The sequence below is a fragment of the Lonchura striata genome, chromosome 3, assembly GCF_046129695.1.
Source record: "Lonchura striata isolate bLonStr1 chromosome 3, bLonStr1.mat, whole genome shotgun sequence".
In the NCBI taxonomy this organism is placed as follows: Eukaryota; Metazoa; Chordata; class Aves; order Passeriformes; family Estrildidae; genus Lonchura; species Lonchura striata.
Window position 1 is genome coordinate 87,529,856 of NC_134605.1, and position 18,599 is coordinate 87,548,454.

The 18,599-nt window shown below is 34.1% G+C and overlaps 1 protein-coding gene across 1 annotated transcript in view; it reads left to right on the forward strand.

Annotated features, from left to right (window-relative positions):
• The window catches only part of LOC110468097 (protein eyes shut homolog), a 597,595-nt gene that overhangs the window by 120,353 nt on the left and 458,643 nt on the right, over positions 1-18,599 (forward strand). Inside the window, exons 9-10 of the mRNA XM_077782364.1 lie at positions 9,848-10,045; positions 12,380-12,501. Of these exons, the coding sequence (XP_077638490.1) occupies positions 9,848-10,045; positions 12,380-12,501 (320 nt within the window). The remainder of the gene's footprint in view (positions 1-9,847; positions 10,046-12,379; positions 12,502-18,599) is intronic.

Genomic DNA, 18,599 nt, shown 5'->3' on the forward strand with positions numbered 1-18,599 from the left:
ACAGTTATTACAGAATTTATGTTAAGTCCTTGGTCAGAGAGCAGGAGTGAGAAACACGATGTGGCTGTATCTCATTTAGGGGTCCTAACAACTTCATGGAAGGTAGAATAAAAGTTCCATGGCTCTGTCAGAAATTACTGAGTTGTCCCATTAATAATTCAAACATGTTCAAAACCACTGCAATTCGTAAAGGTTATAGCTTTATCTATATTTAAATCTATGCTGTTTTTATTGGAGGTTTTAGTGTTTTGTGAGAACACTGAGGTATATTCAAATATTCTTTTAACTGTCAAGTTCATAGTAATTTATGAAACTTTACTTTTCAGAGCTTTGAAATGCCAACATTTTTTAAGCCACATCAATGAAGCTACTCACAACTATTAAACAGCAGTCCTTGCTAAGAATGTAGCAGAGCGAGTTTGGCCTTGTATCAGGCAAGCTGCTTTTCAGCATTCTTAACATGCAAAAGGTGAATGATCTCACTACAGTTTCTAGACCAGCTCATTTTTACAGAAGATAAAGTAAGACTTAAAAGGCTGCTTTTTTCTTCTTTGGTATTATTGATAACTAAGAAAAGATCTTGCAAATTTGGAACTAACTAACAACACTTCTGTGACACATGGACTGGGCCAGTAATCTGCTCTTCCCAAAGAAAGCTTAGGAATGAAGAAAGCATTAAAATTCTAGTTTAAATTAGAGACTATTAGGATATGTGATTGTCCTATGAGAGTTGACATGACTTTTTCCTTAAAAAAAGGAGAAAAACCAACTGGTGTTTAGTAACTTGTTTTTTATAAATGGAGCAAAGATTTTTATAGTTTGATCCAAATTATTTACATGACTCATTTCAAAAAATGCAACGTATGTATTTTGTCTAGATGTTGTTAATAGGTATGACCTTTTAAATCAAATACACACAATTGTAGAGGAAAATTGAAATTCAGTTCTGAGGAAATGTCTACTTATTTCTTGCAGCCTTAATGACACGTCTCCAAATGTGTTCCAATTAAGATCAAAGCAAAAATGGTAATTGACCATCAAACATGTTGCAAAAGAAAGTAAACTAGTAAGAAAGGCAACTCAGCAGAAAAAAAAAGCTTAAGTCTATCAAAAAACAAAAGTAATAATGGAGATTTCATCACAGGACACTCTATTATGGGAACAGCTAATTACAAAACAGATAATAAGTAAGAAATGTAAGTGCTCATAAAGGCAAAAAGCTGGAGTAGAGATAATGGAGCAATTACTTTTCCAGTGCTCATAGGCCAAACCTCAGTCTTTCCTGTGCCAAGCCCCATGCAAACAGGCAGGTTTGCAAGACCTCTGGCTCTTTCTAGCATAACTGTGTGTTACACCATAAACCACTATACTCTGTTCACCATCAGGTTTTATCTTGTTTTGCCACTGAACAGCCAAATAAAATTTTATTAAGGGGAAAAAATGAAACTGATGCATAGATGTATGAAGGGCAGTCTGCATCACATAGGAGCTCTTTGAGGGAAGAGAAGCAGAGTGGTCTTATTTGTGTTTTATTACCAAGAAAATATGCATTGCCATTGAACAATAAAGGATACGTAATGCCTAAATGGAAATCAGTGTGAGCTGGGACTTGCTGTTTGTTCATTCATGAAGTCACTGCAGGACTTTGGATTTTTTTTCTGATATGTCTATTCCGTTTTGTATTGTTCCTAAAAGCTGCCATCTAAATGAATACTCTCATCTGCTTCTGTCTCCAAAATGAAACAATTCAGAGTGAAAGCCTTTTTACTAGGCATTTCTAGTATCTATTTAGGTGCTTTTGAGTATGTTTGATAGCCACAAAGGTCTGTCAGATAGGTCTGTAGGAGAGCTATGGCCTTTCAGAACACTGCTGAGAACACAAAAGCATCTCCAAAAGCCGTGTTTGCTTAACTCTGTGCATACAGATTCAGTGAGGTAAGTGCTACAGCTTCTACTCTGCTTTTAGTTTGCACCTTGGGACATATCTTGATCCACAAGAAAAATTCTCTAAGCCTTTACAGCCATGAGTAATCTGGGAATACTTCATGTGTAAATCCAGACACCTACAGCTGATAAGGGGTTTGAATTTCATCAGAGAATTTCATTCTCACCATTCTGTGAGAATGGTGTTCAAGACCCTCTATTCAGGAAACAGATTTAAGTTATGGAGATGATAGAAGTTCTATTAATTGCAAATGGAAATCTGGCCCTTATTTTTCCAGAAAGTATGTGCAAACCACCATTTTTAATGACTTAAAACATGGTTGCCTTCTCCAGGGCTGTCCTGCAAATTGTGAAGAAATTGCTGCTGCTCAAAGAAAAGTTTGCCGAATTTCAGAAGGGTTTTTTTGACTACTGATGCAAATGTTTTTAGCTTTATTTTTCTACATAGTCAGCCTATTTATGGCAGAGGGTCGTCTGCCAATATATAAACTAAAAGTAATAAAATTATAATCTTGGTTTCAAATTCTATAAATAATATTTGTCTAATGACTCAAATTGTAAGAAAATGAAAGTGTGATCTTGGAACAAAGAAGAGTTTGACCACCACAACTAAAGACAACCATTATTGCAATTCATTATTGACATCCACAAGTCCTAAGCCATAATGAAAACATAAGTTTGATACAAGTTTTCTGTAACTTTTCCACACCTAATATTAATTTCAGTTGAATGCTGTTGTAGATAAAATAAAGAATGAAAGAAAAGCATTCCCATATATTTCAGTCTGAAAAAAATTTTTATTAATTGTTTTTCATAGTGGAATTCTTATTTTGGTTTCTGAGAAAAAGTGAGGCATGTTTTTATGTGAAATGTGAAATTTACAAATGTGGATACAGATATATCTTAATTGTTTATTCATTATAAACTTGTATATTTTGAAAAAAAAACCCTGCACCTAAATAATATATCCAACTTCTGCTTTCTTCTGTTTTTACAGAAATTTATACAGGTATGGGACAATAATATATGCATCTCTGTGTGATCTTCATTCTAAAATTTGTGATGTGGGTCTTTCTTATACTCTATATTAGCACTGTTGCATGCTCTGCATTATCATATATAATTAAAGAAATGTATTTTTGCTTGAAAAGTGCTAAGTATTCTTTTTTCAAATATTCTTCCATTAAAAAAAAAGTATATGGTTTTCAATTAGCATGTATTTCAGAGAAAATGTCTTTCCACTGTTTATATACAGAAAGTCAAAGCAATTCCTTTAATGGAAAATAGAATTGGGATTCCAGAGAAAGGACTGGATTTGTTATAAACTTGAAGTATAAGAAGACGTGTGTTAAGTTTTTAAAATATTATAATACTCAGCTTAATTTCAAGTAATATTAAAAAAAAAAATGCATGCTTCAATTTTTTCTACTTCCTTCCCATTTCCAGGGTATTTCTGGGCTTTTTTGTTTACTTTTACTAGTCTTTAATCATCTCAGTTGTGGAAATATTTTCTTTTCTTATGTCTCATAGCAGATCAAGATAAGCAGTCAGTTTTTAAAATAATGGCAAGGTTAGAGGTACATCTAAGCTTCTCAAAGTTTTGAACTTTTAGTAGAGACAATTTTATCTTTAGCATCAAAGCATTTAATATTTACAAGGAACTCAGATTTTAGGTATCTAACTTCTTGCTCATTAGTGTTCCTGGGATTTTATGGTAAGTCTATGAAAGCCTTTGGGAGCAAGACCTACTGAGCTGTGTAAAGGTGATGAAAACAAAACCACATATTTCTCTGAAGTGATCACATAGCTTTTGAATTAAAATTGTAACAACTCATTTCAAAAGGATAATCTTAAGAAAACCAGTAAGTTTTACATAGATTGGAGGCAGGGATTGGGGGGGTGGGCAGGCATGTCTTTATAAAACTTGATAGTGCCTTTAAACACTGGGTCATCTCCCATAACTACATATATTTTTATTTTTATTTTTATTGTAAAAAATTCAGTTTGTCTAATTTGTAAAAAAAATAGTTATTCATTTTAATGTCAGAAGTTTCTTTCATCTCTGTTGTTAAAAGGTAAATTAAAAAAGACTGAAACAATACCATTTAAGTGATGTTATGATCACAACATCACGGTGCTGGTGCTGGTACCTGCTTGCTAATTCTTGAAAGTTTCTTGTCCTCATGAATCTGTATTTAACACCATTTCCAGACTTTTTGTTATAATTTAGGAAATTGCCATTCAAATGACACACTTGTTTTTCTGGTAGATATTTTATTTTCACTATATTGTCATAATTGTACCATCAGTCTGAAATGAGATGCATTTTGCAGGCCATACTTTTATAACAAAATGCTGAATTTGAAAACTGTTGTCAGATTTCATTCCATAAAATGTTAGTAGCAAATGTTTTATTTATTAGATTATTTTCCTAAAGAATAACAATACTGAAGGCATGTCACTTCTGATTATAGGAGACTTCAGTGCTACACATCAAAACATTTCATGTACACATTTATGCTGAGCAAATAAAACAAACAAATATCAATAGTTTCACATAAATAAATAGAAATTTATATCAGGCAGTTTATTTTCTATGTCATTTTTATAAATTAGGCTTTTGACTTTTAGCAATAGCCTTAAAAAGGACTGTCTATTTCAGCAAACTAAAATCTAATTTCAGTGTTCATTTATGGTATATAGAAATTGTACCCTAGAAGTATTATAAGCAACTACAATAGAAAAGAAACTCATTAATATCAGCAGAATTAAACTTTTAAATATGCAATATGCTTCTCACTCCTAAACAAAAAAAAAAAGATAATATTTTCCAAAGAAACTATTAATTGTTTGATATATAGTATGCTAATACAGAAGCATACTATATTCTATCAGTATATACTTAAATGTAGATAATGACGTATAATACTTACTGCAATATATTGTACAACTCTAAAGGAAATTGTCGTTCAGCTGACTGTTTAATTTCATTATAGGTGCATATTCTTTTGAAGTTTATTCAGGTTTATTCTAATAGAGAGTCCTTTAGTTGACCATTAAGACACTCTATTATTGTAACCAATAAAATGAAGCCAAGAATTAAACAAGCAAAAAGGTTAAATCTGTCTAAAGGAAATAAACACAGTTGTGAAGATGACCTGAACTTATTAATTAATTAATGAACTTCTGTGATGGATTCTCGCATTTCATCTGTTGGCCATTCTCTTTTTTGTCATTTAATTGTTTACTTTACATTACCCCTTTACTCTGAATTTGAAAATTCTGATATGTGAGGGAGAGAAAACAGTTTATAAATAGTTTTCCTGGCACAGCATTTCTTTCTCTCAACAATCACAGACCTGCTGTTTCAGAAACTTTTCAGTTCAAGTGAGAAGTTTCATGTTTAGCACAAAATAGATATATTGAAATTAATCAGCTACAGTAAAATGTTTGTACAATAATATTTGTACAGAAATTCTTTAAGAAATATTTAGAAGATAGAGAAAATAATGAAACATAAAAACTACTTTATGATTAAGCTATTTTTATTTTTAAAACTTAACTTTTAATCTGTTTGCTGTTTGATTTATCCTTAATCATACATCCTTTTTATAACTTTGTTAAAAAAATGCTGGTATGAGAGCAGGAGCAGAAAGTGAACTTGTTTTTCAAGTGTGCAATCACCACTGTCTACTCCTATCCAACCTACTTCTATCCACTCTTAATTTTTGTGTGAATATGCATTTTTCAAAAAAAAAATTCTACATTAACGCATCCAATTTTATTTTCTTGTTTTCTTGCTTCTTGAATTGATTAGCATTAATAATTAATTACTTAACAAATATGTATTAAGATAATATAAACAGTTGTGATTCTCTGAGTAAGGGAATAGTCTTTTTGCTTATTACTCTCAACACTGATAGTTAAAAATTAATTGGTTCAGGGGAAAAACTGAATGAAATTGGCAGAGTCTTACTATTTTATTATCTTTTTGTTTTACCAGTCTTGCAGTTAGAATAGGAATAAAACCTTTGCCATTTCTGACAGTAGTAGACAAAAATTTTTTATGCAATGATATGCATGAAAGCTGGGTGGGAGAAAAAGGATATTGACTATCTAATTAAAGAGTAGTGGAATTTTTTTTGAAACAAGGCACTAAAAAGATTATAGTATTAATAGCAACTAATATTCTGTGTGGCTTTAGCCTCATTTGGTAAACTTCTTTATGGCCATATTTTCATTTACCATTCTTTATAAATGTCAGGTTAATTTATTTTTTTCCCTTTATTATAGTTAAAAGTAAAAAAGTAATTTGTTTTCCCTAATCCTTAAAAGGGGAAAAATCTATTTTTTTTGTGAGGAAATAATTTTTGAAATTTGTGTAATTTCAAATCTACACAAATTTCACTGTAGTTCATACCCTTCTGGAGAGCTATCTTGATTCATGCTCCTATTTACAGAACACCATGGGAAGTAGGAGGAGTGTGAGCTCCTCTCCATGCATCCTGGTTTAGTTTCCATGCTGCCACGGGAAGGACCTAGTGAATAATAGGCTACACAGAAGCAGTGATTACAAAATGAAAGGTGAATAAGTTTTTCTTAGGCTCCCTGAAGGGAGAAAGCCTGATATCCACAGCAGCAGGATGGGAGGAGAAGATCAGGATAGGTAGAGGATACACTCAGGCATGGAGAGAGAGACTCTACAGCTGTGAAGACTGGAATATTCCTTCTGGTTACTTGGATGAGAGGTTTTATATGGAAGACCAAGTAAGCTGTTTGAGTGACACAGACATCCTCATCACTACCACTAAAACAAAGCAAAGGCTGGCAGATAAGACACTTCTATGAGGGAGAGTGGTACCAAGTGACCAGACCTCATCTCTGACGAGGTTTATTTGCATGTCAGAGATCTCAGTGTGGGGAAGAGATTGCCAGAGTTTGGCTGATTACCAGAGCTAGCTTGTTTTCTTTTACTGCTTGTCCATGACAGCACCAAAAACAATGCCAGCAGATACCCAGAGTATATCAAAGGTGACTGGGGGACTCCAGCAGCAGGGGCAAAACTGTGGGGGCCCAGATAGAGTTTTCCCAGCACTGCTGATAGGAAGATAAGCATCCTGGGGGTTTACATCTGATTAATGTCACAGGCAAAACTTCATTGTTACCTAACTCAAGTAGATCAGGAAGAGTGGAATGGCAATGGAAACCATTTAAAGAAATAATGTGGTGGATGTCTTCTAAAGATAGTTTGATCAAGAAAAGTTTATGAAGTCATCTCTAGGAAAGTAGAAAAAAGACTTAGGAACATTAGTTCTCCTTGGGACTGACTTCTGTTGAAAAGACAACATAGAAAGACACAAATATTGATCATATTGATAATTTTTTTTTAAGCAAGAGCAGGGTGAAAAAACTAGGGGAGATATTTAACTGTATTCTAGATTTGTGAATAAGCAAGAAGAAGTTTGGGATGTAGAGGCAGGAAAGAACTCTGGCAATAATGGCAGTGAAATGATAGAGTACATAAGAGAAATGCAAAATTCCAGTAGCAGAGCAATGATTCCAAACTCCAGTGAGCTGGTTTTCATTAGCTCAGAAATCTGTTTGGCAAGCTCCTATTAGGGATTGCACTGATTGCACTGAAGGGAAAAAGGATTTGTCTTGAGCCCACTGATTTATCTTAAAAGACCTTTTCCTCAAAGCACAGTTCTTTCCAATGTGCAGGAACTCAAGCAGGTGTGGCTCAAAAACAGATAAATGGGCTCCTGAATGAGCATAAAGAGAAAAGGAAGTTCACAGAAGGTAGATGCAAAGGTAAAGCTGCCTCCCCAGGTAACGAAAATTAAGTATTGCATTACTAGATCATCTGACAGTTCCATTTAGGATTGTGAGCCATGTGTTAAGCTTATTTGTGTTATTCCACTTTAGGAATCAGCAGGGTTTTCACTCATGTCAAGCTGCTGTGATATAAATATGGAAACTTCAGGGCAAAATCTCAATGAGCCATATGGCTTCTTTTGCTGTGCAATTTCATGAATTCTAGATCTGAGAGTGCTGGCTGTCTTTAGCAGGATCATCCTGCATCAGAGAGACCATAAACATAAAGACAGGGAACAACTTGTTTTCTCCTCTTTTGTCAGCACCATTACTGGGTCAAAGGGCTGTTAGATTTTTTTTTAAGCTCAGTTCTGTTCCTACCTGTTGCAGTTGTTCATTAAAAGTGTTTAGAATTCAGCCCTTAAATGACCATCTTACAGTAAACACCTACAGTCAGCTCACCTACAGTCCTTGCTGACATTTTGGAACAGTGTTTGTTTCATTATTATGAAGGCTCCTGGTAGGAGCTGTGGCCTGTGTGAGGAGTCTGCACTGACACAGGACAGAAGTGTCAGGGTCAAAGAGCTGTCATGGACTAACCACAGCTCTCATTCCCCATCCCCTATGCTATTCATAGATAAGGCGAAGGTAGAGTCGGAATTGAAGGAGTGAGGTTGAAGACAAGAGGGACGGAGAAAGGTGCTTTTATCGTTGTATTTGTTTTTTACAATCCTGTGTTATTTTTAATTGGCAGTTAATTCAATCAGTTTTCCTCGAGTTTTTTCTATTTTGTCAATGAGAGTAATTTGTAAATGATGCCCCTATTTTTGTCATGGCCCTCAAGGTTTTCTCTTATTATTTTCTCCTGCCTGTTGAGGATGGGCATCTGTCAGCTACCAACCCACTCTAGTGTAACTGTGTGGATTATATCTTCCACATGGCTACCCAGGTGTTTTGTCTTGTAGTGTCACACTGCCCATCGCTGCATTAAGGTTACAGCCTATCTGAGGAACAGAGAGGTTTTTGGGAAAGGGAGAAACTGCTGCAGAAAGGAATGGCTGGACAACCATAGTGGAGGCAAGGGCACTGGTGAAGTGTGCAGAAGGCTCAGAGCACAGCAAGCCCTGGGAAGCTCCACCAGAAAGCATGGCATAGACACGGCTTCAGTAGTTGTGGAAAGGCTTTAAAGAGGGGCTTGTGTACAGTTTGTTACAGCCTGAGAGTCATTAAATACTGTCTGAAAATAAGCCTGAAAGAACAGATTTACCTCTAGCAGCACTGACTGAAAATGCAGGCAGATTTACAAACCTAAACCCATTTGATCTCAGTTGTCTCTGCCACCCTCATTTCCATTATCAGTACTGGAAAACATGAAGCAGTTTTATTATGTTCTAACAAATTAAGGCTCAATTTATAGGACCTTTAAATATCTTTTTATCTAATTATTGTAAATTAAAGATTTAGATGAGGGCATCTGTCACCCAAGATCCACAATCACAAAGTTCTTTGTGTAGGCCAGATAAATGTACATAATCTTCTATACAAGAGTGTTAGTAAGGAAAGAATACAGTGGGACTGTGTGAGATTTTTCTATTGTATGGATTTTTTTATAAATAATGGAAGCATTCACTCATTATTAGATAAGTATATATTTTCAGTAAAATAATTTGTATTCAGTCATGGATGGTAAGCAGAACAATTATACAATGTTACATATATCTAATTCATTTTCACTATTATAGCTTAATGTAGGAATGATTCAAGTAGTAGTTGTGACAACAGGTTATCAAGACAAAATAGCAGGAAGCTTCAATCAAAATTCATTTTTGTTTTTAAATGCATTCTAAAAAATTTTATTTACTGTATCATATAAAGTAATATCAACAAAATATAGATTGTCTTTTTTTTTTTTTTTAATGCTATTAAGCAAATAGATGTTTCTGCATGGTAATATACATATACGTACCTCTGAGACCCTCCTACTCGATTTTAACCAGGGTTATAAAGAAAATAAATCTCATAATAGACAGCAGCTGCAGGGATATATTCATTAGTTTAACACTGACAGCTTTGCCGTTTTCTTTTTCAGGTTTGAACTGTGAGTTTAGGCCTTGTGAGGCCAGCAATCCCTGTGAGAATGGAGCTGTGTGCATAGAAGAAATGAATTTGGACATGTTTCCCCTTGGATTCCACTGCCAGTGTGTGAAGGGCTTTGCAGGTCCACGCTGTGAGATCAATGTCAATGAGTGCAGCTCTAACCCTTGCCTCCATGGATACTGCTATGACAGTGAGTTCAGTCTGGTTACTCACTTTAATGTAGGGTAGTCTTTCTCTTGAAGTGTCTGTAGCTGCTGAGCTGCTCTGGGGAGAACAGTGGATAATTTACTGAAATTTAGCTTGTCTGAAGCTTCACAGCCTGTACCAGAAGGATTATTTTTGCCGAAATGCCTCACCTCCTGGAACTGGGGTTTTTGTGTTCAGGGGGTCAGAATTGTAGCTAATGAGAATTTTTAATGAGATTTGTGCTGTCTCCTTTGATACCTAAATTAACCAAAAACATCTTACATTGTGCATTTCATGAGAGAATATTCAGGTACTCAAAAATAGCTCACGGAGCACTTAGGCATTACATGTCATAATTCTAATAAGTCTGAAAATTCTGTTTAATTTCAAACTAATGTAAAAAGGTGTACCTGTTTACCTTCTATGTGTAACTGCGTAACTTATTCTTTCATTACAAGATGCACTGAAAGGTTTTAGAAGCAACTTGATTACCCTATTATATTCTGTCTGGATTTGCAGGCCAAGTTATGGGGTACTTATTTGAAAGTTTTATAGGGCTCTTACCATCTAGCTGATGCTTTCTATACTTGTTAAAAAAAAAAAAAAAAAAAGTAGAAGTATTTTTCAGAGGATCTTAAAATGCTGACTGGAAAGCTGAAAAACATCTGAAGGTCATGTAGTCAACCCTGCACGAAGCTAGACTACTAACAGTGCTGGAACAGGTCAGTCAGGGATTTTTCTAGCTGAGTTTTGAAAGCCTTCAAAGAGGGACAGAAATTTCACAAACTCTTTGGGAGAGTGTATTCCACCGATTAACTACTCTGGCAATTCTCACACTCTTCCAGTCCCATCCAAATCTCCTGAGCTGTAACTTTTAGCCATTGCCTCATAAGACCTTCTAGCACTACTAAGGGTTCTGTCATTTGTGCAATACAAGTTATTGTTAAATAGCCCTCTCAGTATGAACACTTCCCTAAAGGTCTAATACCAACCAAGCCTGTTCAGCTTTTCCTCATAGTGTCCTCACTTTAAGCACTGAGTAACTGTGTTTGTCTTCTACATCTCTCTCCTGTTTCCTCACATCCTTTTTAAAAAAAGAATGATGATTTAAGAACTTCCATGAAATGCATATTTTTTTTAGAAAAATTTGCAGATGACCTAATCAGCCTACTGGTTTCAGATGAGATCTTGAAGAACTGAGCCCAAATTACTAAATATATCATTGTCTAAAACTCTCCTGGTTAAAATAAAAAAAAAAAATTGAAATTGGTTTCAATAAAATATCTTAAAAAGTCTATCTTTTCTTATCTGGGAATAAGGTGAGTGATTTCATCCTCTATCTAGTGAAGACTATTTCCTATTACATTTACAGATTATTTCTATGTGGTCTACATTGGTTTAGAGATATTTTTGAACCGGAATTCAGATGAGCTACATAAAAGTTCTTCATGCTTACAAAGTGCCAGTTTTGGGGAGAACAGCTTGTCCTTGTTGTGCCTTCGGCTTGAGTTTTATCATGAGGACATTTGAGTTCTACCCTATGTGCACTGGCTGCAGAAAGATGGAATCCTAAGAAAGCTGGGAAGCTTTTAGCATATGAATAATGCTCCTGTGCTGAAGGACTTAAAGCATTTAATGAATACAGTAGCAGCTGTGTGTACAGACATGATAGTAGAATAGATTTTATGGTAAATCTCAGGGATAATGAAGAACCCAGGGACGCCTTTGAGGTTAAAATAAATGCAGACCTGCAAGAAGTGTGATTCCTTCTGTCATGAACTCTATATATGAATAGAGTACTCTAAAGATTTCTTGCCATTTGGATTACTAATTATGAAAGAGACAAGATTCTTATGGTTATCTATCCTTATCTTGTTAAGAAATACTTCATATAAAATTTCAGCTCAAGTATGTTTTCTCTCAATATAATGCTATAATATGAGGCATTCCTTACAACAAAAATAACAACATTAAAAGCAACAAACAAACCAAACATTGTTTAACTGCCATATCTTATTTTGATATCATTTTAAAGGTAGACTCTTATATATTTTGCGATTATTTTATGATAGAAAATTACTCATTACTTATAACATCTCTTTTTAACTCATTGATTTATAATTCTTGAATCTAAATATTTCAGTACATTAATCTGCTTTTATATTTAAAAGGTGTTTTGAGACCACATTTAATTTATTCCAATTTTTTTTACATGTCTACACTGTTTAAGTAAAGCTGGTCTTAATCTTTTCCAGATGGTATTCATACCTGGAACTTAGTAAATTTACTACATTCAGTTCTTGTGACTCTTAGTACTAAAGTATGATCTCTGTTGCAGGTGTCGATGGCTTCTATTGTTTGTGCAACCCAGGATATGCAGGATTGAAATGTGACCAAGACATTGATGACTGCATAGTCAACGCTTGTGAACACAATTCTACATGTGTTGATCTACACCTGGTTAGTAGCAATTTTTTTTTTTAATTAAAATGATTGTTATCATTCTAAAATCTAAAACAATACTTTTCTGAGTTCTAAACCTCCTCTTGATCCGTACATCCACATATCAAGGGCTTTATAATCATACTTTCCAGACACTGGTATTTTTGTTTATTTGTAATTTTATAGGCAGTGGGAAAGAGGAATGTTTTTATCATTTAAAAGCAATTACTAGGTCTATGTGCTTAAACAGGGAATTCAAAAGATGCAGAAAATTTTCTACTAACTTTGTTTATGACTTCATTTTAAGTGACAGGAATACTCATTTACACCAATTGCACACTCTTCAAAGGGACTTAAAAATTATCTTACACAAGAAAACTGATTTACTTCAAGTACTTCAGCATTTATTTTCAAAATTCTTTAGATATATTAGTTTCAGAGATATAAAGTGTGTTAAAAATAACATGTCTTAGAAATAAAATCATTCTATCACCTGATTCCTCCATGAGACGAAAGAAGACAGAGATTCACATGGTATAAACTTCAACACCAGAGGTGGCCCATGTTCTTTGTCACTCCTTCCAGGAATCTGTCAAGAAGCAATTTGTTTTCATCGTACTCAACAGAGACACTAAGTAAGAATATTTTCCTTAAGAAACATTCAGGCTGTCAGAGAAATTACCACTTAAAAAAAAAAAAAAAGTGGAAGAAAGAAAAGCTTTTTCTCTCTTATTCTAGTTTTTACCAGTACATTTGTGAGAATACAACTGATAAATCTAGAATTCAAACTATGTTATGAAGCTTAAATGTAGTGACTCTCTGTGGAATGAACTAAACATCTAAGCACCAACCAAAGATCACTGAGGATGTAGGCAGCATAATCCACAGTTCAGCTGCCCACCATTTGAATCTTCACTTTGGGAGATCTGAACAACCCAGTAGGTACTTCTGACTGCTGCATTATTGCTGAATGTGTTTGCAATTTCAGAAACCCTGACGTGTATGAGAGGTGTGGGGTTTGGGGATTTTCCTTGCTTGGTTTCTTTGCTTTTTTTGTGGCTGTTTGTTTATTTTTGCTTGCTTGCTTTTCTTAGTGCATGCATAAAGCAACTGCATTTTTTTTCTGACAAATCCTGAGGGTAACCTGCAATTGTCACTATTTCCTAAACTTGAACCAAACTTAGCAGCTTCAAAAGAATTTTCTCAAATTCAGTAATTTCCATAGCTGTTTCTTCTTTTCACAGTTAGAACACTTTATGTATCATACAATATTTTGGAGGGGTTATTTTAACATGTTTCAAGAACCAGTCAACACCTTGGACAAAATCAAGTCCTTGATATGGAGACCACAGTTTGTAACATTTTTGTTATTGTCTTTGGATGGTATTGTAAATGCATATTTTTCTACCACTAAAATTTTATACCTCCAATTCATGTGCTGTCTTATTCTCTAGGAGAGTGTGTTGTGTATGTTGACAGTACAGGTACTATTCCTAACTGCAGCTGATCCTTTAATTGAGACTGACAAAATGGGGGTTTGTATGCAGTGTAAACAACATTCTTCCCAAAAAACAAGGTGCCAGAAATGGAGAAAAATATGGATTTTTAATAAAATGAATCTATTTTACCCCTTGAGAATTTTGGCTATGCTTCACCAAATGAGTTGAAATATTGATCCAGGAAAATTTAATAATTTGGGCAAAATTTAGCATGACAAAGGATAGTAGCTCACTGCAATTTCAAGCACCGTTTTATTTTTTTCTTCACATGTCTTTCATCCATTTTTTTCCTTGATTTATTTGTATTTATTTTTGTTCTGTAGTTCCTATACATTTCTCACCTTGTTTGTCTCAGACCTATACATTTTGTTTCAAATGGAGCACAGCACAGCAAATCAGTGATATCCATTCAAACTACTGTTTCTGAGAAAGCATGACATTCAAAACATCAATGTGTATACAGTTAGTATCTACAGAAAATAAATGCTGTAGAAACTTAATGGCAAAGTGTCATATTAAACTCTGTTTGATCCTTTTCAGGCTTTTTCAAAACTTTTCGCCTGTGTTGTCAATATTACAGCAATCATTTATGTGAAAGGATTCATTTTGATGTTGGTTAATATATTTCTTTTTTCATTACATTTTTATTTGGCATTTTTAATAGCAACAAAATTTCACTCTCAACCCTCCCCCCCACCCCACCCCCCAACCAAAATGGGTTTTGTGAAGTAGAAAAGTTATTTTGAAAAGAAATTGGGAATTTCTGGTATTATTTTTCTATAGTAATAATAATTCATTCTATTCAATTCTCATTCTCTGTTCTTCTCCAGAGTATATTTACTTTAACTAATATTTATTATATACGTTTCTGAAATAACTTCCATGTGGATCACCTTTTAAGTCAAATCTAAAAAGGGACCTAAGACTTGCTCACTAAGTGATTGCATTATTCAGTTTATATGTGACTATATTATTTCACATACTATGTCATTATCAAAGTGTAACAAAACTTTTCCAAATCATATTATCTGTTTATACATCATGATTCCTCAATGATCAACACCAAGAGGATTAATGAATTAATATATATTCATAAAAATGGAAGAAGACTCATCCCTTCTTCAGCAGCTGTAAAAGAGCAGATAATGAATTAACAATCCCCTAGAAAATGAATTTTTAACAATACAGGCTCTCTTCATCCTCCTCTAAAAGGTAAAAAACTGGAGGATAGGAAGTAAGTGAAGCATAATAAAGAAAGATTTAAAAACAGATGGCCATCTCAGGAGTTTCATAATTTCTGCATCAAATACCATTTTCTTTCAAAGTTATATTACAACAGCCTTATCATACAAGTCAAAGACCAAAGATCTGAACGTGAGAAAGAATTCCAATATATGCTCTAATTGTAACATATATTTCACAGACTTTGAAGATGGGGGTGGCATTAAACAACTGTGGGATGAATCACAGAATAATTTACTTTGAAAAAGATCTTCAAGATCATGGACTGTAACTGCAAGCCTAACCTTGCCAAGTTCATCACTCAGCCATGTCCCTGAATGCCACATGTACACACCTAGTAAATACCTAGAGGCATGGTGATTAAATCTCTTCCCTAGGAAGCCTGCTCTAATGCTTGACACCATTTTAATGAAGATATCTTTCCTAATATCCAGTCTAAACCTTCTCTGGTGGGAGACCAGGATAGCTGATACAAAGTTTAATCACACAACTACATCAGCATAAAGAGATTTTGATTTTCTACTGCATCTGAAAATTCCAGTTCTCCAGGAGTTATATACCAGCAAGTTATCATATGACAGTGCAAGCCACTGTCAGTCATATTAGACACTCTGGTGGCTTAGGAATAATTAATCAGATACCCTTATGCTAATAAAAGCTTCATTCTTGCAGCTCAGCAGCTCAAATACCTTTGATGCATTTTTTTAAGGTAAGGATGAATTACCATTGTCAGAATGACACTTGGAATATGTATCCTTCATTTTTGGTGTTGATAATGTGGTATAATATAAAGCCTTAAAATTAGATAACAATGTGATCTTAGCAATGCATCAGAAAGAACAGGCACAAGAAATGACACTCATGAGGGGTTGATCCAGCTGTCAGCCACTTACTCACTCTGTCCTTTCTATAGGATGGTGAAGACAATAGAAAAAGAGCAAACAGAAGAAAACTGGTGGGTTGAGATAATTTAAAAAGCAAATAAAAGGGGAGGAAGAAAGAATAAAACAAATCACATGATTCAAATGCAATTGCTCACACCTTCCATGTGAACACTGATGCCCAGCCAGCATTTGAATAATGGTTACCTTATGGTAGAGTTTCACCAGAGTAATTTGCAAATTCTTCTTTAAAAAGTTAAAATATTAAATTCAAAGTACTGTTGGGGGACAACATACAAATATATGTTGTCCTTAATGATTTATATAAGATCAGATCATGTATATAGCCTATATTAGATAAAGCATTATTTTGGGGTACTTGCATTAAAAAAAAAAAAAAAAAAGAAGAGAAAATAGTATCTTCACAATCACTCTGAATTCAGATTTTGCTTGTGTTGTTCTGTATGTCAAATTATAATGCAAATCCTGTCACTTTAGTGTATATGGAGATCCATGCAGAAAATTATAATAGATGTTTCTTTCAGAGCTTTATTTCTGGAAGCTGTTATTTCTCTGTACTTACCACATAGTAAAGGAAAAAAAATAAACTGTAGGTAAAGTTATAGTTGTGTGATAATGCTTGTACTGCAGTCCCATGTCCATCTTGTGGTTAACACTCTATCATTTTGATTTTAAAGACAATTATTTGTCTTTCAATAACATTTAATGTTATGGAAATGAGCTTTCCAATAAAACAATGGACAATAATGCTAATTTGAACTAGAAGAAGAAATATTTTCTTGTTTGATTTCTGTTTTAAGTTTGCAAGAGGGGAAAAAAGGTACATATATAACAAAGTGGCATCATGTAATTCAGGTCTTTCAGGAATTTATAATTTGGGTTGTATGGAAAGCTTATGTCAAGGGTGGAGAGAAATTATTACTATTTTTTTTTTTTAGAACAAAAACATAGACCTGACAGTTTAAATTTCAAGAAAAAGTAGGTTAGCTCATTGCATAAATTTTGAAAAAGATTTGAAAAGAACTCTGGCATTAAGGACTAAAGTACATAGTAGATAACTGTTAACAGCTTAAGTTACCCAAAAATAAATTAGTCAGGTCTTTGGACTAACCTAAAACAATTTCCTAAATTGGTATACTGAACTTAAGTTCCTTGTAAAACAGAATTTTTTGTACTTTATGCTAAATAAAGAAAAGAATAAGAATGCTCTCTAAAACCTGTAACTTGTTTTAAAACATTGAGAAGCGCTCAAAGTGCTTCAGGAGGATCATCTTCCAAGGTGATGAGAGCAGCTGATCTGACATTTGAAATGAAATAAAAGGCTAGATAGGTCTACATCATTGAATTTTCTAGATTTCTGTGGGAGTAGAAATTCTCTAAGCTTTAAATAAAGCAAAAAAAGCACTGCCAATGAGGTTGGTCTGAAACCTCAATTTAACTAAAAGTCAAACCACATACCATGAACGGTGTCTAGTGTACATAACAAATGACAAGCTCTTAATGGTTCCCATGTCACATAAATTCAAGTTGACTTCTATGTGACTTAAACTTATGCATTGACCTCACTGAGAGTGCCCATGTGGTAAAACTGTGAATATGGGACAAATAAGTTTCAATTTGCCAATTACACGTGCTAGAGAAGAGCTATACAGCAGCTGTAGTTCACCCAAAAAACTAGCAACTTCAGCAGTACTTCTGCAAAGTTTTGCTGCTAAGGCAACTCACTGTTCTGCCCTGAAGATTTGACTTGCCATCCCTGAAATATTTCATCTTCCATTTCTATTTAGCTTAAAAACAAAAGGAACAGTGTCTTCATTGTCCTTCAATAAAAGGCTTTTACAAGATCTATTGAAATGCTTTCCTCCTCTGCCTTGTACTGTAGTGAATATAACAGTAAAAAGACTGAAACCTTAGTCATTATTGGGTGTACTCCTTTATGCTCTAATAAGTGCAGTTGAGTCAGAGACATTGGAATACACAAAATTAACTATTGATTTACTGACTTAGGATAATGTCCTTGGTATTGATCTGTGGTATTATACATTACTTGGATAGAGTGATTATGATATTTATGCTTTACTCATCTAATTGAAAGATGATTTTGGCAAACACGTATCATATTTCCATTTATTTGTTTTATTTATCACATTATTTTAACATATTTTAATTTGATGTTCTTTTTGAAAGAAGATGGAGATGTACATAAAAATTTGTAACTTCAACCAACAATACTGCTAAATACCATAGGAATGAAGGCCTTCTATTATCTTTTTCATAAACTGAATTTTAAATACTCTAGGGGATGAATAAAACTGTCACAGAGTGGGGGAAATAGAGATTAAGAGGAAGTTAAAGATTGGCTTTCCAATGAGACTTGTGAACAGAAGGCAAATAAATTTGATAAAGATACAGGAAGGTAGTCCCAGATGGTGTGCTTTAAGTTTTGCCCACAGTGAGGAGGCTGGACAGACAA